The following is an 18818-nucleotide window of genomic DNA, read 5'->3' as shown; positions in this document are numbered from 1 at the left end:
CATAGCTATTCTAGTTATATTCTGATTTTTTTTTATCCCATTGCCTTTGATAAGATTTTACTTAATTTGCATAATAAATCGCTTATAATCGCAATTGCAATGCTTTCGATAACAAATTTTCTTTCGTCACTGGAGTAATAAAAAATATGCTGGTCTTCCTTAGAATGCGTTTTCTTGCAGTTTTATTTCGGAAGACAACACATTGGTCTTGTGATACTTTTTTTTTATTTTACATTGAAAAGAAATTTCATAAACGTGTCATATGTGGCAAGGAAAATCAATTTAGTATTTTTACCAAGTTTCATTTGAGTGCAATATTTATATATATATAGGTTTTTATTTCATATGTAATAACGTTCAGCGGAAAATGAGCAATCCAAACAAATTTAGATGCGACAGTGAAGAAATGTGTTTATTCCAAACGAGGCCAATGTGGAACAAAATTGGCTACTTTTAATCATGTTTTTAAATCGTACCATTCCCTTTACAAAATCTATCCTAGCATCTTATTATTACTTAAATGATGTCTGTTTAAGTAAAAAATGCCATATCATTTGCCAAAAACACTATTCATAATGGTGACATTATTAATATAATAATTGTCATTTAATGGACGGCCAAAACAGGGGTATAAATCCATTGCACAAAATTTACAATTAAAGAACTAATGATTGTATAAAGTAACTTAATACCAAAAGTCATATTGCTTACCCATGGCAATATGTTTTACATTTAAGAAAGTTGTATCAATTGTAAGACAAAAACAAAATTGTTGGTTTGGTTTTGCAAAGGTTAAGCCAAAAATGTAATACCAAAATGTCAATAATTTTACATTTGCTTTTAAAATTTCTGAATTTCTTTCGTCTTCCAGGAGTAGGCATGTTTGAACTATGAAAAAGACATTCGGTCCATCGATTTCTAAAAATAAAATACCCATTTGTTCTCGTACTATAAAAGCGAGCACTGAATGATATTGACAAAAATATCTGCAGGAACATACCTATTGAGTGAAACATTTATGTAAGTTTCGAATATTGTACATCAAAGTCTCTAGTGCATTTGAAATGCAGCTCGTAATGAAGTATATTGGAGGGTTCAAGGAGGGTACTTCAACTCACTGGAGCCTCTAGCTATCCCATTTTTAGGGATATGACACGATAAAATAAACAAGTACTATGCTTAAAAAAAGATAGCCGACGCAGTAAAATTTTGTTCTTTTTAGTGATAAGTTTCTACATTTCATTCAATTTTGCGCATGGTTTCGATACAGTTTATTCGAACGCCACTCAATTGTCAGTATTTGGCCAATCGGAAAACAGAATTTCGATCAGGTGACTTGCTTATCCATAGAAGAGCGTCCTTTAGGTCAAAGGGTGAAAAGCGAAACTTTACCGACTGCGTCGAAAAAAGCCTCATTATTTTATTAACTTGTTAGTAATTTAATAACATATATCCACTTGCAGATTTTGTGATAAAAATAATTTATAATAATTCCCCCATATACATACTCCTGACTATAAAATGATTTTTAAAAGAAGTACTTATAAATGAAAAAAATCAGTATAACCATGGATAATCAAACTCGATCCACGGGATGAGTTCGATGGAAAATATTGTAAATTTTCAGCGAAATTTCAGGGAAAAATAGATAAATAAAAGTCTGGACCTCCTTTTTAAATAATTCACATACAGAACAATTGAGAGCAAATTCTGTAGGAAAATTTCGAAAATGGAATTTCCCTTTTGTTAAAACAAAATAATAAAAAGAGCCAATAATGGCTTGGGCCGTCCCCTTTCAAGTTTTCCTGATTGAAACACCCTTTCTCGTATAGATTCTTGGGTCCGTACCCGAAAATATGTATATCAGCGGTTGTTTTATGAGCTTTCGGACTAGATAATGTGGATGATTTACATACTTCAATATATTTAGTATGTACATTTTAACTTATTTTGTGTTTGAATAACTTTCATTCCAATACAAATCTTGTAAACAAAATTTAAGGTTCTCATCTCATTAGTTCTTATACTCATTCGTCGCACACTTGGTAAATATATGCAACGTTACTTTCATTGCAAACAAAAAGCCGATGTTTATTTTCGTCATAACACAATGTCAATGGAGATGTGATCTTTAATATTTCTTTTGCTTGATTACCTCCCTGGGTTATACAAATGACATTGTTTGATTTATTTCCTGCTACAAAAACATGGCCACTTTTATCGACGACTACTCCGCTAGCTTCTCGAAGAACTTGGGTATTTTCGAAAGTCCACAAAAGATTTCCAGTTTCGTCACAGCATGAGACAGATGAACTACCTTCGCCATGTGTGAAATACAAGTTTTTCTCGTAATAAAATATATATGAAAATTGATTACACTCTTGCTTGAATATTAAATCATTGCTACCGTGATTTGTGTTGTACTTTCTGATGCCTTTGTTGGAAGTATAGAACACGTTTTCTTCACACCCAGTCACACCATAAATACTATTGCCCACCTCAAAGGATCTGATTTTGTTTGAACTTTCAGTCGCGAGCAAGTGAATGTTCCAGCGGGTTTTTGATGAATTTTCATTCTGCCAATAAGTGGCAAATGCCAAAATTGATTGAGAAGTGTTTCGCAAATGTGTCAAATTGTATAATGTTTCTTCACTAAAATTTTTGATGCATTTAATGAACTTACCGGTACAGTCGTGAAGGCTAACACGGTCACAGTATTCGTTTCTATTATATTCAGCTATAAATATATTTCCGTCACCGGTGACGGTGCACCCAGTGATTATATTTTGCACCTCTTCGTTAAGTGACACTAACGTTAAGAATACGGAATTAATCAACTGTAATGCAACATCTTTATCGGGTACATTCGAAATGGTATCTACTAGTTGGGCTTCTTTTTCTTTTTGTCTCACAATCTGCGTTGAATAGGTACTCTCTTTAATTGCTATGTTACCATAAGAGTCTACTGATAATACAGCTCCAGTCTTGACTACAAATTCTAAATCTTTCTTAACCAGCTTTTTGTCGTTCTGTAGTTGCTCTATGCATTTTTCTTCTGTGGCAACCATGGACTGTAGACATGGTAGACTGAAAAATGATTGAATGTCTGATGCATGTGTTTTTATCTTGACTAAATCCGAAGAAATCCTATTTATCTTTTCGCCAATATCTTTGACACTGATTAGTATTTCTTCTATTTCGTTTAGTTTTGCTGAAAACGTTGTGTGAAGACTTTCAGTTAGATTCTTTTCAAGCTGGTCTAAATGATCATTTAAAACATTTCTCTGTTCCTTGATGTCATTTCGTATCTTCTCTTCTTGTTTTGTAATATCTGCCTTGTGTGTTTCCATTTCAAACGTCAGTTTTTCTATGTAAGAACTCAGGTCCGTAATCGATGATTCTAGATCAATCATTGCTGGCGAAGTTTTTGCATTGGACACTACATCTGCAAGAGGTGTGACATTCCGGCACCACATGTGCGATGTATGCAAGCACCTGACGCAGCACGGACTGCTATGGACCGAGCAAAATGAATCGAATCTTTCATCGTGGTCTTCACATATAAATTTGAGATTCTTGATAATTTGTGGAAGCTTGTTGTACTCTTCTAAACCTGAGATGGAATGGTTTTTAGACGTTTTTGATTTTTTATGATGCTGCTTACATTCGGAACAGAGAAAGTCGTTACACTCAGCACACCATGCTGTAGCCAAAACTGGCGTCGGGTCACAAAAAGTACAGAATGTTTGTTTTTCAGTGGACATTTTTTTCTGTAAAAAAGTGAAACAAACGTTCAATGCAACTTAATTGAAATAAACAAACAAAAGAAAGAAGTAGGTTTTAGAAGCCTCTTGAGTATGAGATTAAAATAAGCGAATTAGAGCCTGATGCGTATGATAATGTATTTAATTCTCTTTACTTGCTTGAATTAATGAAACTGCAAAGATTAGTTTTCAGACTAATATACGACCATATTAGGGGAAAAATACGGGTCTGTGTGTTTCATCTATTAACAATTCTGTCTTACGAAATTTGAAAATCAACTCACTTGCGATGTTACGGGTGCCTGACGACTGGCGGGATTGAGAGTTGAGGACAACATTTGCAATCATATTTAATAAAGGTATACCTGATCGATATATGTTATTCCTCATATATTTGTGTATGTCTGCATAAAATCGTTTTAAAAATGTACACCAAAGCGCATCTTGATACGACCGTAAATGTATGGAGCCATGAAATTTTGAGCAAGCATTGGCTTAAGATTCAAATCCGTGATGTTAGTTGTGATGAAATGTTTGACACATCATAAGTTTTTATTGGAATGAATGTGGTCAGAGAACTTTAAGGTATAATCAGCATTGCCAATAATCTTTTGAATTCATTTTAAAATTTAACCCCTTAATCGGCTGTTTACGCGAAGTTAAGGAAATACTTTATTTGTGCTCCATTTTGGTTCCCAAAACGTGTAGGTCATATAAACAACACCAATTTTAATCTTTCTTATATGGTATGAAACAAACCTTCATATTTTTCTAGGTCGTAAATTTTTGTTTGTCTCCTTGTTGTTAAAAGCAATATAAAAATAGTAGTGTCGCATATAGCAAATGGTTGAAAGATTCTTTTAGTACAGATTTTAACAAAAATGGTGATTTTTGGCAAAAAATGCAGTATTATTCATTTTTTTTCTCAGAAATTTAGACTAAAGTTTTAGACAGTTAATTTTCTTAAATTAGATTTTAGAATAATCAACATTTTGTGAAATTAAATAAATCAAGTAAAGTATTTTGCACATACAAGAGAACTACATAATATATATTTCCTTTTGGGTAAGCTGTGAATGTTCTATTGTTAATTAAGAGTTATAGGAATTTGAACAAGTCAAGTCAGATTAATTTTCTTTGTTGGATTTCCTGCCAGTAATAAATTATGTAAACAACAAGAGATAGGTATGTGCAAGAGGTCAACAATTTAAACCCCTTTTGTCATACTCTGCGCTACGCGACAAAAAATAGTTTTAAGGCTTTTGAGTTCAATTCTTCCGCTCATTTTACTAAGCAACGAGATATATTTTATATTTTAATTGGTTGAAACAAGAAAGTGTGATTTAGTAAATACAGCAAAAAAAGTAGTTCCAAGCGTCACTTTACACTGCGTTTCGGAACAATAAAGAACAAAGAAATCATTTTTGTGTCTTTAACATATATTTCAGTATGCTGTATTATATTATATATTTAAAATCATTTAGTTGTAAATATTTTAATTAAACATTAATTTGAGTATTTAATCTGTAATGAAATGAAAATATTATTTATAATAATGTTAGTAAGTAGTTTTCAAGAAAAATATGCCATATCATTCAAGACAGTTTACTTTAGTAGTCTGGCAACTCGTAAATACATGAAACTTTGTAAATAGTTTTAAAAAGAAAGAAAAGATTCTTTATTGAACTGTCAATTAATTTGGTGTCAATGCGAATAAGATTGTTTTGGTACGGTTATATTACCATTGCCGCTATCAATTTAAGTTGTATTCATCAACCAAGTTCAGTGAGCTAATTTAATAGAGTTATTCCCCTTCATTACTATTATTGTGCAAGTTGCACCCATGACTTTTAAGTCAGTTAGCTTTTTGGGTTCATGAATGTATTATAATTCGTTTGCAAGAGTTACTGAGTGACAATGTATAACATATATGCTACATGTTTGTTTAGGCATTATTCAATGTTTTACATTATTGTAGTTACATTATTCATAATTTACAATTATTATATGATCGCTTTACATTGCGCTTCGGAACAATAAAGAACAAAAAAATCATTTTGGTGTCTTTAACGTATATTTCAGCCCTTTACCCAAAGTTTACCCAGACGTAAAGGAGGTCACGTTGGCAAGAGTCCGACCCAAGAAACCTGAAAACAAACTCCGGTACTCATACAAAAAAAAACCAAAAAGCAACTCTGACAACTGGTGGAGCCGAACGATCCGAATTCAGTTGATGAATGCAGAAGAGCACAGATATCCATTGAGGAAATTTGGAAAAATTGACAATTCGTTTACAACAATGCCAGCTCCAGAAAATAGTCAGTCTCAGAGTACTGAGGTAATTATTGAAAGTCAGCCCCCAGCACTAGAAACACCTGGGACGTCAGCAGCAGGAGAAACTCATAATTTACCTCAGCCGCCAGGGTTCAGTCCGTTACCCAGAAATAATGTACATGTGGAACCGTATTCAGGGCGAGGTGACCCAGTCCAATGGTGAAAAATGTTTTAGCTTATGTCACCTAGCAGACAATTCCTGCAAGAGAAGCGATTTTAATGCTCCTTTTTATCTGACAGGGGTGGCCAGGGACTGGTTTAACTTGTTAGACTCTACCACTAAATCATCATTAGAGTTACTAAGTGCAAGCTTCGAGAAACGTTTTATTATCAATAGTGGAAAAAGGTTTCCGGAAGGAATTGGCCCAAATCATTATTCCACATAGACCAGCATCAATGGACAATCTACGAGAAATAGCAGCAAGTGCAGAAAAAAAAACATTAGCGATAACAAGCAAATCTGCACATGATATATCAGGAACTATAAATCAAGCTGTCCAGTCAGCCATAACATCAAGTGAAATGAACCTATTGAACACTGTAATATCCCGAATGAACAGCACACTTTCTGCCATCACAAGGCCAGAACAACATAGAATGATATTTTTCTCAACGCATAGTCCTTCCGCAACGCGAACGACAGCAAATCCAAACAATGACATTAGTCTCTGCACCTGTTCTTTCCTATCCCAAACCAGATAGGCCTTTCATTCTTACATGCGATGCTTCAAATGAGGCAGTTGCTTTTGTTTTAGGACAAAAGGATGAAGGCAGAGAATATGTTGTTTCGTATGGTGGTAAGTCTCTGAGCAAAGCTGAAAAAAGTTACTTCACATCTAAAAAAGAGTTATTGGCTATATTAAGAGGCGTTGAAACATATCGTCCTTATTTAGCTTATTCTCACTTCACAGTGCACTCAAATGGCTTAAAACTGCAAAGTTGTCTAAGCGGTTAGAAAGGTGGGCTTTAGAGATACAGTCTTATGATTTTACACAGACCTGGTAAGAGAAATATAGTGGCAGATTGTCTGAGTCGTAGATCTTACAATAATAATCCGACCATTCATTCTGTAGCTACAGCTAAGCCAGACATAGAAGAGGCTCAAACAACTTTAGTTGAGTTCATTTATGGTGAGGAAACTCAAAACTCTTCCAAAATAATTTCTGCTCTTGATGTTGCTGATTTTCAAACAAGTGTGGATAATCCAATTTCACTGTTTGAAAAGCAGACGCAGTGTAAGGATTTCAAAAATATCATTAGCTACCTACAAGATAGCACATTGCCTGATGATTAACGCAGGAAGACGGTTGTTGCTGAAAGTCCTTACTACTCTGTTACAAATGGTATTTTAGTTCATCTCTATCAAAGAAGGTGCAGTAAGCTGCCAAAAGAATTACGATGCTTTACTCAAATAGCTTTACCTTCTTCCTTACGACAAAAAGCTCTTGTTGCCTATCATGATTCTCTCATAGGATGTGGTCATCTTTGTGTTGATAAAGTCTATTCATCTTTATTGGAAAAATATTATTGGCCTAGAATGCATTCTAATGTTTCGGAATATATAAAGACAAAGTGCAAAACAAAACTGTCATCCTAAGAATCCTCCAATGGCAACTATGCCTTTAGTTGGAAGATTTGATAGGTGGCACATTGACATCATAGGACCTTTATACAAAACCAAGGAAGGTTATGAGTATATTCTGGTAGTGGTTGATTCATTCACTAGATGGACAGAATTTTTTTCATTAAGGACCCAAACAGCAAAAGAGGTTGCACGAATTTTATGTTCAGAGGTGTTTTCTAGATTTGGTGCTCCAAAGGTGTTGTTATCAGACAGAGGTCAAGTCTTCACGTCAAAAATTATCAAAGCTATATGTGAACTTTTTAAAGTAAGACAAGTACACACAAGTTAATATCACCCAAACACCAATGGCACAGTAGAGCGTCAAAATCACACATTGTCTCAGAACTTACTGCGATAAAGACCAATCTGACTGGCCCACATTACTACCTTTTATTATGATGGCATATTGAAAATCTCCATCATTAACTATAACAGGCTACAGTCCTTTCTTTATGGTGTTTGGTGAAGTGATGAGGCTTCCTTTTGACTTATAATTAGAACCAAAGGATAATCTCAGTCAGAAAACCAAGCATCATATTGAAGAATGTTTGGCAAATTTAAGAATTGCGCACAAAATTGCCACTGAAAGAGATGCGCAACAGAAATTAAAAGACAAAGAAAGACATGACCTAATAGCAAAAGTTCAATTTTTTGGTATTGGCAACCAAGTTTTGATCAAAGTGAACAAAATTCCTAAAGGTCTGTCTCGCAAATTACACGATAAAGCAGATGGTCCTTATCGAATAATTGCGCTTGGGCCCAACTATACGTACGAACTGAGAGATATATAATCAAACACTGAATTAAAATCACTTATGAACGCCACAAAATTGAAACTGTATCTCAATCCACATATCAATAGGCAACCATTCGAGGTACAAGTACCTCATGATCAAAATAATGATACACACAATGATGCATTACAATTAAACAACGATGTAGACTTAGACAGTCAGGAAAACCAAAACCTTGATACAAACAACCATAACAATCCAGAAACTCCAGATGAAAATAATCAAGAAGTTGAAATACAACAAATAAAACAAAACCCATTTTTATTCAAAGGTGAACAATTTCATATTAAGAAAATAGCACGGGGTAGATTTAGGAGAAACCGTAGAGAGGTAGAAGTCTTGTGGGCTGATGGTTGAAAATCTTGGGAACCTGACGTCAGTTTTGATCAAGACATGTTGATTGATGATTTGATTTATTCCATTTCGTCCATGGGTGGACATAGGGCGACTACAGTTTCTCTCCATTCGCTTCGGTTTTGGGCGATGGTGTTACAATTCTTCCACGTTAGTCCTACTCTCTTCAGTTCAGAGTTCAAACCCCTCCTCCAGGTGTTCTTTGGTCTTCCTCTTTTTCTTTGCCCTTGGGGATTCCAATCTAAAGCTTGCTTTGTAGTGTTTTTATTGTTTTTCCTTAAAGTATGACCAATCCATTTCCATTTTCGGGTTCGAATGGTGTTTTCTATTGGTTGTTGTTTTGTTCTTTGCCAGAGTTTCTTGTTTGTTATTTTTTCTGGCCATCTGATATTCAGTATATTTCTTAGGCACTTGTTAACAAAGACTTGTATAGATTTCATGGTGTTTTCTGTTTCTCTCCAGGTCTCGCAACCATATAACAGGACAGACTTAACATTGCTGTTGAAAATTTTGATCTTAGTAGTCGTTCTCAGTGTTCTACTTTTCCATACTGGCTTTAGAATGGAAAAAGCCTGTAATGCTTTCATCTTTCTGGCTTGTACATCTTCGTCAGTGCCTCCAGTTGTACTCATGACACTTCCAAGGTACGTAAATTTATCTACATTCTCTATCTGTTGGTTATTTACCAATATTGGATCCATCTGGTTTTGTTGGATTCTCATGGCTTTGGTTTTGGCTGTGTTGATATACAATCCTGTTCTTTTAGCTGTTTCTTCGAGATGGTTGACCTGGTGTTGGGAATCTTGAAGACGATGCGATAGTGTGCATATGTCGTCTGCAAATTCGAGGTCTTCTAGACGAGATGTTAGTGTCCATTGTATACCATGAGGGTCGTTGTAAGCTGTTGTTGCTATCCAGTCGATGACTATGAGAAAGAGAAGGGGAGAGAGAAGGCATCCTTGCCTTACGCCAGTTGTTACAGGGAAAGGATCCGTCAATGTACCAGCATGTATGACCTGACAAGAGAATTCTTCATACAGTAACTTAATCATGGAAATAATCTTAGGAGGAATCCCATAGTGTCCTAGAATGTCCCACAAGACCTGATGATCTATGCTATCAAATGCTTTCTGGAAGTCAATAAAGTTTAGATATAGGGATGACTGCCATTCGATCGTTTGCTCAATAATTATTCTGAGTGTTGCAATCTGGTCGACACATGATCGTTCTTGTCTAAATCCAGCTTGTTCATCTCTCAGCTTGCTATCAATCTCTTCTTTGATCAAGACATGTTAGATGATATTAATTTTCAATTTCCTAAGAAAGGTAAACGGAGGCTGTCATATTTAAAACGCCGTACACAAAAATAGACTACACTATTTTTATGTTAATACATTTCTACATTAGTTGCACTGGGGCCATACTACATGTATAAACTGTATATTATTATGTTTTTGTTATTGTCTATGTTTAGGTAAAATTTGTGTTATATTTCAATAAGTCACAAAATAAGTATTATATCTCTTGTTGACTACATAATTCATTCTGCAATTAGTTTAAATATATACAGTGCATAGTGCACACAGATGTGTCGGCCTGACATTCAGATTATCATGACATAATGGGTTACCTGTATATTTGCATCAAGCTACATTTTCTCCCTTAACTGATTAGCAAATCTCACCCGGGATACATTTAGTTAAAAATGTTTTTTTGGTTTCATAACCGAATAAAATTTTGATGTATTGATGTCATATTTTTTTAACAGTTTCTATTGTTGTTGAATTAGCGCTAGAGTGTATGTTTTGGCCTTCCATACATTCAACCGACTTAAATTACATCCAACTTTTATTGTTCTTTTCATATTTTGTAGGCAAATTCTTTGCTGGTCAGCTCTGGTTGTTATGTATCTTCTTGATGATCCCGTTACTCGTCAGTGCTGATGTAATGTCGTCAGAACAACAGTCTAAAGTTCTCCAAAGAATCAACTACGGAGTGGTTTTCATATAAGAGGCTCATTTGATAATGGCCAAAGAATCAGGGCTTCATACATTTGAAATTCAATTACCCAAAGTGCATCAATCATCGAAGAATGACTTTTGTAGCAATAGGTCGCAAGAATATAACTTTTTAAATTCAGAACCTAATTTTGTTAACAGTATTCATTTAGGTTATGAAATGCAGTTGCATGATCTTGTAAAGGCAATCCATGCCGTAATACCACATTTTTACTTTTTATAGGCACATTACACAAAGGGTTGTTTGGAACTGCCACTATGAGTGACGTACAATTATTAGCCAGACACATTAATGTGCTGAACAAAAGAACAGAGTTATTATCAAATGTTTTTCACCAACATGGTGACCATTTATCATCATTTATGTCGCTAACAGATCATAGAACCACTAATCTGATGAAGGGAATTCAAACGAATGCTAATGAAATTGCTGTTTTAGCAAATAGTGTCAACATGTCATTGCTCACACTCCATCAATCTATGATTAACATGTCAAAAGCCTTAATAACATTAACTAACAATGTTAACATGTCTAGATCAATATCTCAATGATATTCAAAGTTTGGTTGAAGGGCACATTTCTCCTTTGTTGTTACCAAAACGTACACTGACTCGTACTTTACACTACATCCAAAAAACAGAATCCTATCCTGGATTTTACCTCACGCAATTTATCCTTTCTACTACTATACTAATGGGAAATGTATGTTTCTTCGCAACCATTCAATTCTCTGTTTAACAGTAAGATTCCCAATATCAACACAAGCAAACCCACTTCAAATCTTTCAAGTCATATCACTACCTGTGCCTAGTAATAATTCTTTGCAGCATGCTACTCAAATACTTGACCTACCAGAATCTTTTGCAATGACCCCCTGAACGCTTTGTTTCCCTGTATGCTTTACAGTTAACAACTTGCCAGCATGATTCCATTATTACATGTAACTTAAACTTAGCATTAACCCCACCACATGTCAAGACTTGTGTTAGTGCACTCTATAACAATGACATGAAGCAGATAAAACAACTCTGTGATTTTAGATTTTTGGAAAATTATTTAACTCATGACATAATTAAATTGAGTCCCACATTAGTATTGGTGTATATGAGCGATACACTTGCCATGGAATGCCCTGATAAGCAATCAGTATTGCCAGGTTGTCAGTTCTGTGTTGTGAATTTGCCATGGAAGTGTTCTTTGTCATCAAAGTTTTTGAATTTATCTCCAAGATTAGTACAATGTTACATCAGAAGTGTCTGTGTCACATCCTGTCAATCTTGCATTGTTGCAAGAATTTTTTTATGAAGATAAATTTAAATCTATAGCAGCCAATACACTTTCTAGATTCCCTGTATCGATGTCAATCCCAAATTTTACATTTTACTCACAAAATATTAGTAGTATTTTAGCTGATGATAAGGTTACACATTAGAGTCTGAAGAAAATGGTTGCTGCTGCTAAGCAGGATGAAGTTATTTTTAAAGAGTAATCAAGGGTACCAAGGTTATTGCGGTAATCAAAAGAATGTAATCCAGGGACAAAGACCAGACATGGAAAACAGACATACACAACAAAGAACATAAAGTAACAAATCATACATACAAAGTAACAAAAGCAAATGAGCAACTTTAAGACTTTAACTGTTAAGACTTTAACCGACCCTTTGTTAGATGGTATGATTTCATTAGACTCAGAATGGCCGGATCAAATGCCATTCTTGTTTTTGTAGCTATAGGCATGTCATCATTTGCAACTGTTACTCGTATATTTTTGTTTATAAAAGTTAGGAAAATGGCAACTGCTATGTTAGTTTTACAGCAGCTTACTAAAGCTAAAGGTCAATATGTACCTTCATTCATTTTTCATAAAGTGACAGAAGCTCCTGCTTCTACAAACCCATCAGTTATTGAGAAATAATTATGTACTAAGTTTTCATTGCTACATGCATCTGTTATTTTGAGTACATTAGTTTTGATATTTCTTTTAGTTCCTGTCTGTTTTCTGTATCGTCAACACAAATCAAAAGGTACAAAACTTTATCTAGAAGTTACTTCCGGTGTTGACTGTGTCATGTTTCCTACACTAAACTTATCTTTGTGCCCATCATATTATGATTTTTCCACACCAACTGTTGTATATATTTCATTATCTGCCTTTCCATTATGTAAAATGTTTGTTATTTACTCTACTTTTGTTGTCAAAAATAGGTGCACATTACAGTCTGTTAGTATACCCACAAATGTAACTGTTGGATTTTTCACCTATTTCAAGCTTAAAAGAGTTTTAAGCCAACCATTCAATGCATATATATTGGTCTCTCATCAAGGCTTTGTATCAACACTGAACCCAGCTTGTTCTAAAGATTCAAGCCCAAATCCTGCTGAGGATGCTGAATCGCCATTGGCTGCATCTTTGTGTCATACATGCTCACTTAATCTGATGTATCATTTTTTTGCACATATTTAGGTAAAAAAAAGTCATACGTTTCAAATTCCAAAAGTTATGACCTTTGACCTATCAAATTTCCAGGACCTCCAGTCAATTGATGTACATATGTTCATGTTGTCTTTCTATTTATATAACTTTGATTATTATGTATATATACATGTATGTTTTATTATTTTCTTGTGTACTTACAGATATACAACAGGGTACTTGTGATTTCGCGGTCGAAATCAGCTAAAGTAGGGGGTAGTTGTCGCATATAGCAAATGGTTGAAAGATTCTTTTAGTACAGATTTTAACAAAAATGGTGATTTTTGGTAGAAATTGCAGTATTATTCTTTTAATTTATTTCAGAAATTTAGACTTAAGTTTTAGACAGTTAATTTTCTTAAATTAGATTTTAGAATTATTACCATTTTGTGAAATTAAACAGATCAAGTAAAATATTTTGCACATACACAAGGATTATATAAGATATATTTCCTTTTGGGTAAGCTGTGAATGTTCTATTGTTAATTAAGAGTTATAGCAATTTGAACAAGTCAAGTCAGATTAATTTTCTTTGTTGGATTTCCTGCCAGTCATAAATTATGTAAACAACAATAGATAAGTATGTGCAAGAGGTCAACAATTTAAGCCCTTTTTTACATACTTTAGCACTACGCGACAAAATTAGTTTTAAGGCTTTCGGGTTCAATTCCTCCGCTCATTTTACTAAGCAACGAGATATATTTTATATTTTAATTGGTTGAAACAAGAAAGTGTGATTATAGTTAATAAAGCAAAAAAGTAGTTCCAAGCGTCACTTTACATTGCGCTTCGGAATAATAAAGAAAAAAAATCATTTTTGTGTCTTTAACATATATTTCAGGTATGCTGTATTATATTATATATTTAAAATCATTTAGTTGTAAATATTTTAATTAAACATTAATTTGAGTATTTTATCTATAATGAAATGAAAATATTATTTATAATAATGTTAGTAAATAGTTTCCAAGAAAAATATGCCATATCATTCAAGACAGTTTATTTTAGTAGTCTGGCAACTTATAAATACATGAAACTTTGTAAATAGTTTAAAAAAGAAAGAAAAGATTCTTTATTGAACTGTCTGTTAACTTTGTTTCAATGCGAGTACGATTATATTGTCATAGCCACTATCAATTTAAGTAGTATTCATCAACCAAGTTCAGTGAGGTAATTTAATAGAGTTATTTCCCTTTATCACTTTTATTGTGCAATAAAGAACAAAAAAATCATTTTTGTGTCTTTAACATATATTTCAGCCCTTTACCCAAAGTCTACCCAGTTGTAAAGGAGGTCACGTTGGCAAGAGTCCGACCCAACAAACCTGAAAACAAAATTCCGATACTCATACAAAAAAATACCCCAATAAGCAACTCTGACAGTAGACGGGTGTTACACTGAACTCATAGAATTTAATCAAACATACTAAAGCATAAAAAATATTAGATTTGAATGGTGGAACATGGATCAGTGTGTTAACATTAAATTGTCAAAGTCTAACGTACTGAAGCAATTGACCCCAACCTCTTTAGCACAGTTACTGAGAAAAATAAACTTCATATGAAGCGGATTCCTGTATATTACAGCACACAAAAGGGAAATTTGTAATAAAATCAAAATCGTCTCGTTTTTCATATATTTTTACAACTTTCTCTTCAAAAATTCATATGGTGAAACATTACTCACTCAACCACGTCAAAATGTTTTTGGTTTATAATATGTTAACATATATTTACATATGCAATGGTTTTCAAATCTCCGGGTTGCCATTTGTTACATGCATACGGACTATTGCCTAGAGTTATCGGTTCGGTTATTCTATTATTACCCTTCATGTACATAAATACATAATTTATTGTTTACAAAGTATTATTCATTTTCAATGCTTAAAAGATTTTTAGTTAGTATTGGAATTGACATATTTGGCATCCTTTTTTTTTCATAACAATAAAATCTTTTTTGTAGATGAAATTGACAAACTAAAAGAAAGAAGCAATATTTTAAATATTGGGGAATTCAATTCAAATCTGATGATTGACGAAGTACTTGAGTACTTTATTTTTAAGATCAGTGTTTTTACACGTTGCACATGATTTTTGCCAGAATCAGGTGAAGTAGGAAAAATCAAAAACATGAATGTCAAAACCCCACCTATCTGACTATTTAATTTCACTCATGAATGCTTTCTCTATTTGAAAATACCATTATTTGATCACTGCATAACTGGATTTGATGTAATTAGAAAAATGAGCTTTTTTTCAAAATTATCTACCCATGAAATGTTTATTTTCAGCGCATTTCAATGAAATTATAACTCAATTGACCAAAGAGATATGGAAATTTTTTTAAAATTTTGTTTTATTCTGGTAGTGCAATTAGTGAAATGTTATTTTTTTCCATACCATGTTTCATCCACTGGCTGATTCTTACAGAGACTGACATTTAATTGTCAAAACAACTTATCAAAGAAAACTTAAGAGTAGCCTTGTTGACCAGATACTACATTTTGTCGTACCCAACCTCTAGGTTATTAAGGATCCAAACGCTTTTTTGGAGTAGGATGCTGTACCGAGAAAACGCCACAATTTTCAAATGTAGAAGTATGTGATAATCGAAGATGCTCTTGATGACATCGGTTCAGAAGCGTCACTATTTGAAATTTTTTTTTATAAAAACTCATCTTCATAACCACTGTCAAATATTGCTAATTAAGATGAAGGTATTTTTGCTTGTAAACTGCAACTCAGTGATAGTTAGTAATACCAACTTCTACCGAGGATTTGTATTGTCGATTTTAAAAACGTTGCTTCTTAAGAACCATATCATTCCTACCCAAAAATATATTTGGATTTCCTGTTCTTAAGTTCCTAGTTATGGTGATCGAGAGGAAATGTCAGTGTTCATTGTCAGAAAGACGCATTTGGCCTGTATCTACCTTCCTAAAATTGCTTTTTGCAGATATTGTTTCTTGTTTTATCCGAATTCCAAGATCATCAAAACCCCTATTAACTACATGTACAACGTGGTCCATGTACACGACAAGCTGAAAAAAACATTTCTGGAAAATGGCAAATAACGAAAAATAATAATAATAATAAAAAAAACATACACACAAATTTGGTAGGGACAAGGCACTAAATTGTCTTGCATAGAGTGATGGAAAATACTGACAACGTCATCACGTATTATATTACGAAACACGGAAAAATTAAAACGATAAATCCTGTCTTCTGTAAATTAATATTAGAATCAAGGCTTGCCTTTATGAGCAATCAATCTTGAGGTTATCAACGGGGCGGTTGATTCAGATTTTAAGTTGGGGAGAAAATGGCCGAGCAAAGCCGAGGTAAGAAAATATTTGGATAAACTTAATTTAAAATCAAGAATTTATGCAAAATTAACATTTAACCCATTTTTCAAAATTTTACATCAGAAGGCTAGGCCACCCCTTTGAATCCGCGCCTGTAACAGATAAATTTAAAGTTTAATCTGCATAAGGCTGCTTGTTCAAGTAGTACACCAAATGATAACATCATTACAGTTATATTGATTGCTCAATTAATATTATATCTCTCGTAACCAGTTTATATTCAGTCATATCAAAACTGAAATATATCAACCAATGTGTCTCATACATTTTTCAACAGTAACCATGGTAATTATATGCATATACATACAATGCACATAACAGTATTGTTTTGCTTGTCGATTATAAAAATATTGTGCTGTTTGTATATTTGGAGAAGACTCACAAAGAGAGAACTTGACAACATTTTGTCAATAGAAAATTTGCTTCCCGATCCTTTCAGTCCTATACTGAATAAAATATTGTTCAACTATGCAAAACAAAGTTCAGATTATAAGGTCAGTGTATACAGGAAGTCATATATACAATAGTATACACCTGTATTAAATGTCGAAATACTAACAATTAGTGTATAGGGGAAGTAATTAAAGCGAAATTTTAGTGTTATTGACCAATGTCCGTGACAAAATAGCATAAAAGCGTTGCTAAACTGAAAATAGTCCCCTTGGAAGTAGTCGCTAGGCTACTTAAATTAATATACTTACGTGCGAATCTACATCAACGATCTACAAGCAATAGATAAATCAAGGAAGTAATAAGCTTACGTCACAGATATCAGTTCGGAACTACTCAGAAATGTTCGCTGCACTAACTACGTAAGGCTCGAGTAAGCACCTATTGCAAAAGTAGAAGGGTAATAATTCTCATTAATTTAGGTTTTTTGAAAACCATTTTATATAAGTATTATGATTTTTTTTAAATGTATGTGTCATTTGCAGGAAAGGGGGGGGGAGTTTGATCCCAAACATCATCTGCTTAAAATACCAAAGAATCGAGACAGTTTTGCTATGACTTTGATCGCAATTGTAGTTAGAAAAATGTAGATATTACTTTAAAAAAAAAAAGGTCAGTTTATAACTCCGTCATTGTTTAAAATGTGTGATTTTTTCAACGTTTCACTATTGTCGCCTATGGGAAATAAATAGTACCGTTCTACTAGTATGCTTTCACAAATGTGAGGTCGTGGGATCGACAGAGACAAGTATGTGGTATTTAGGGAGATTTAGTAACGACTGGTTGGCTCCGAGTCTGAATAATGTGTCCGAGTGACATGGAATGCTGCAGGTCAAAAGCTCAATAGAGCTTATGTTTATTATTATGTATTACATGCCGACTCCTTATAAAACTCATTTGTATGTATGGCAAGCCAAAGTGGACAAAAATGAGTATTTTCTAATATTAAAAAAATGATTTTTTTAATATTACAAATTCATTTTCTTATATTACAAACTAGATTTCTTATATTACAAACTAGATTTCTTATATCACAAAACACTTTTTTAATATTAAAAATCTTTTTTTGATATTAAAAATTCACTTTTTAATATTAAAAATTCAATTGAATTTCTAATATTAAAAAACGATTTTTTAATATTAGAAATTGATTTTCTAATATTAGAATTTGGATTTGTTGTATTCAATTACGATTTTTTAATATAAGAAAATCATTTTGTAATATAAAAAATGTGACTGATTTTGCAATATTACAAAGTGATTTTCAAATATTACATATTCATTTTCTAATATTAAAAATTCATAATCTAATATTACAAAATATTGATTTTTGTCCACTTTGGCTTGCCATACATTTGTTACAGTTATTCGTCTGTATGTTGTTGCTTCTGTGAGCTAGCACAAAAAAAAAATTGACTCGGTGTATCAGGGTAGTATAATACAGTGTCTGTTCGATCGGTCATTTGTTCTGGTCCTGCAATGCATGAAGTACCTTTCATAGAACTTTAACCATAATCAATCAACCAATCAGATCAGGGCGGACACAGGATCTCAGGTTGGCGTAAATAGAATTAAAGAAAATTTTTGGGTAAAATGTTGGTTCTTTTTTTTTTAATTATAGGGCAGGCGTACGT

At 33.3% G+C, this 18818-nt stretch overlaps 1 protein-coding gene and 1 pseudogene across 2 annotated transcripts; one reads left to right on the top strand and one right to left on the bottom strand.

Moving 5' to 3' along the window:
* Nucleotides 1–385: 385 nt before the first annotated feature.
* LOC148607331 (uncharacterized) lies at nucleotides 386–17518 on the bottom strand. Of its 2 annotated transcripts, XM_088546899.1 has the most exons (3): nucleotides 17436–17518; nucleotides 16197–16407; nucleotides 386–3770 (listed from the first exon to the last, which is right to left on the bottom strand). In XM_088546899.1, exon 3 carries the CDS (start codon nucleotides 3762–3764, stop codon nucleotides 2028–2030), a length of 1737 nt encoding a protein of 578 aa, XP_088403025.1. In that variant the 5' UTR covers nucleotides 3765–3770; nucleotides 16197–16407; nucleotides 17436–17518; the 3' UTR covers nucleotides 386–2027. The 2 variants fall into 2 exon arrangements, with proteins under 2 accessions (XP_088403025.1, XP_088403024.1); XM_088546898.1 differs by lacking the exon at nucleotides 16197–16407.
* Nucleotides 9755–12646, top strand: LOC148607332 (uncharacterized; annotated as a pseudogene).
* Nucleotides 17519–18818: the final 1300 nt, after the last annotated feature.

The sequence above is a fragment of the Perna viridis genome, chromosome 9 (assembly GCF_037379345.1).
Source record: "Perna viridis isolate PV_CMFRI_1.1 ecotype Kerala chromosome 9, ASM3737934v1, whole genome shotgun sequence".
In the NCBI taxonomy this organism is placed as follows: Eukaryota; Metazoa; Mollusca; class Bivalvia; order Mytilida; family Mytilidae; genus Perna; species Perna viridis.
This window is presented reverse-complemented; position numbering and strand designations above follow the sequence as displayed.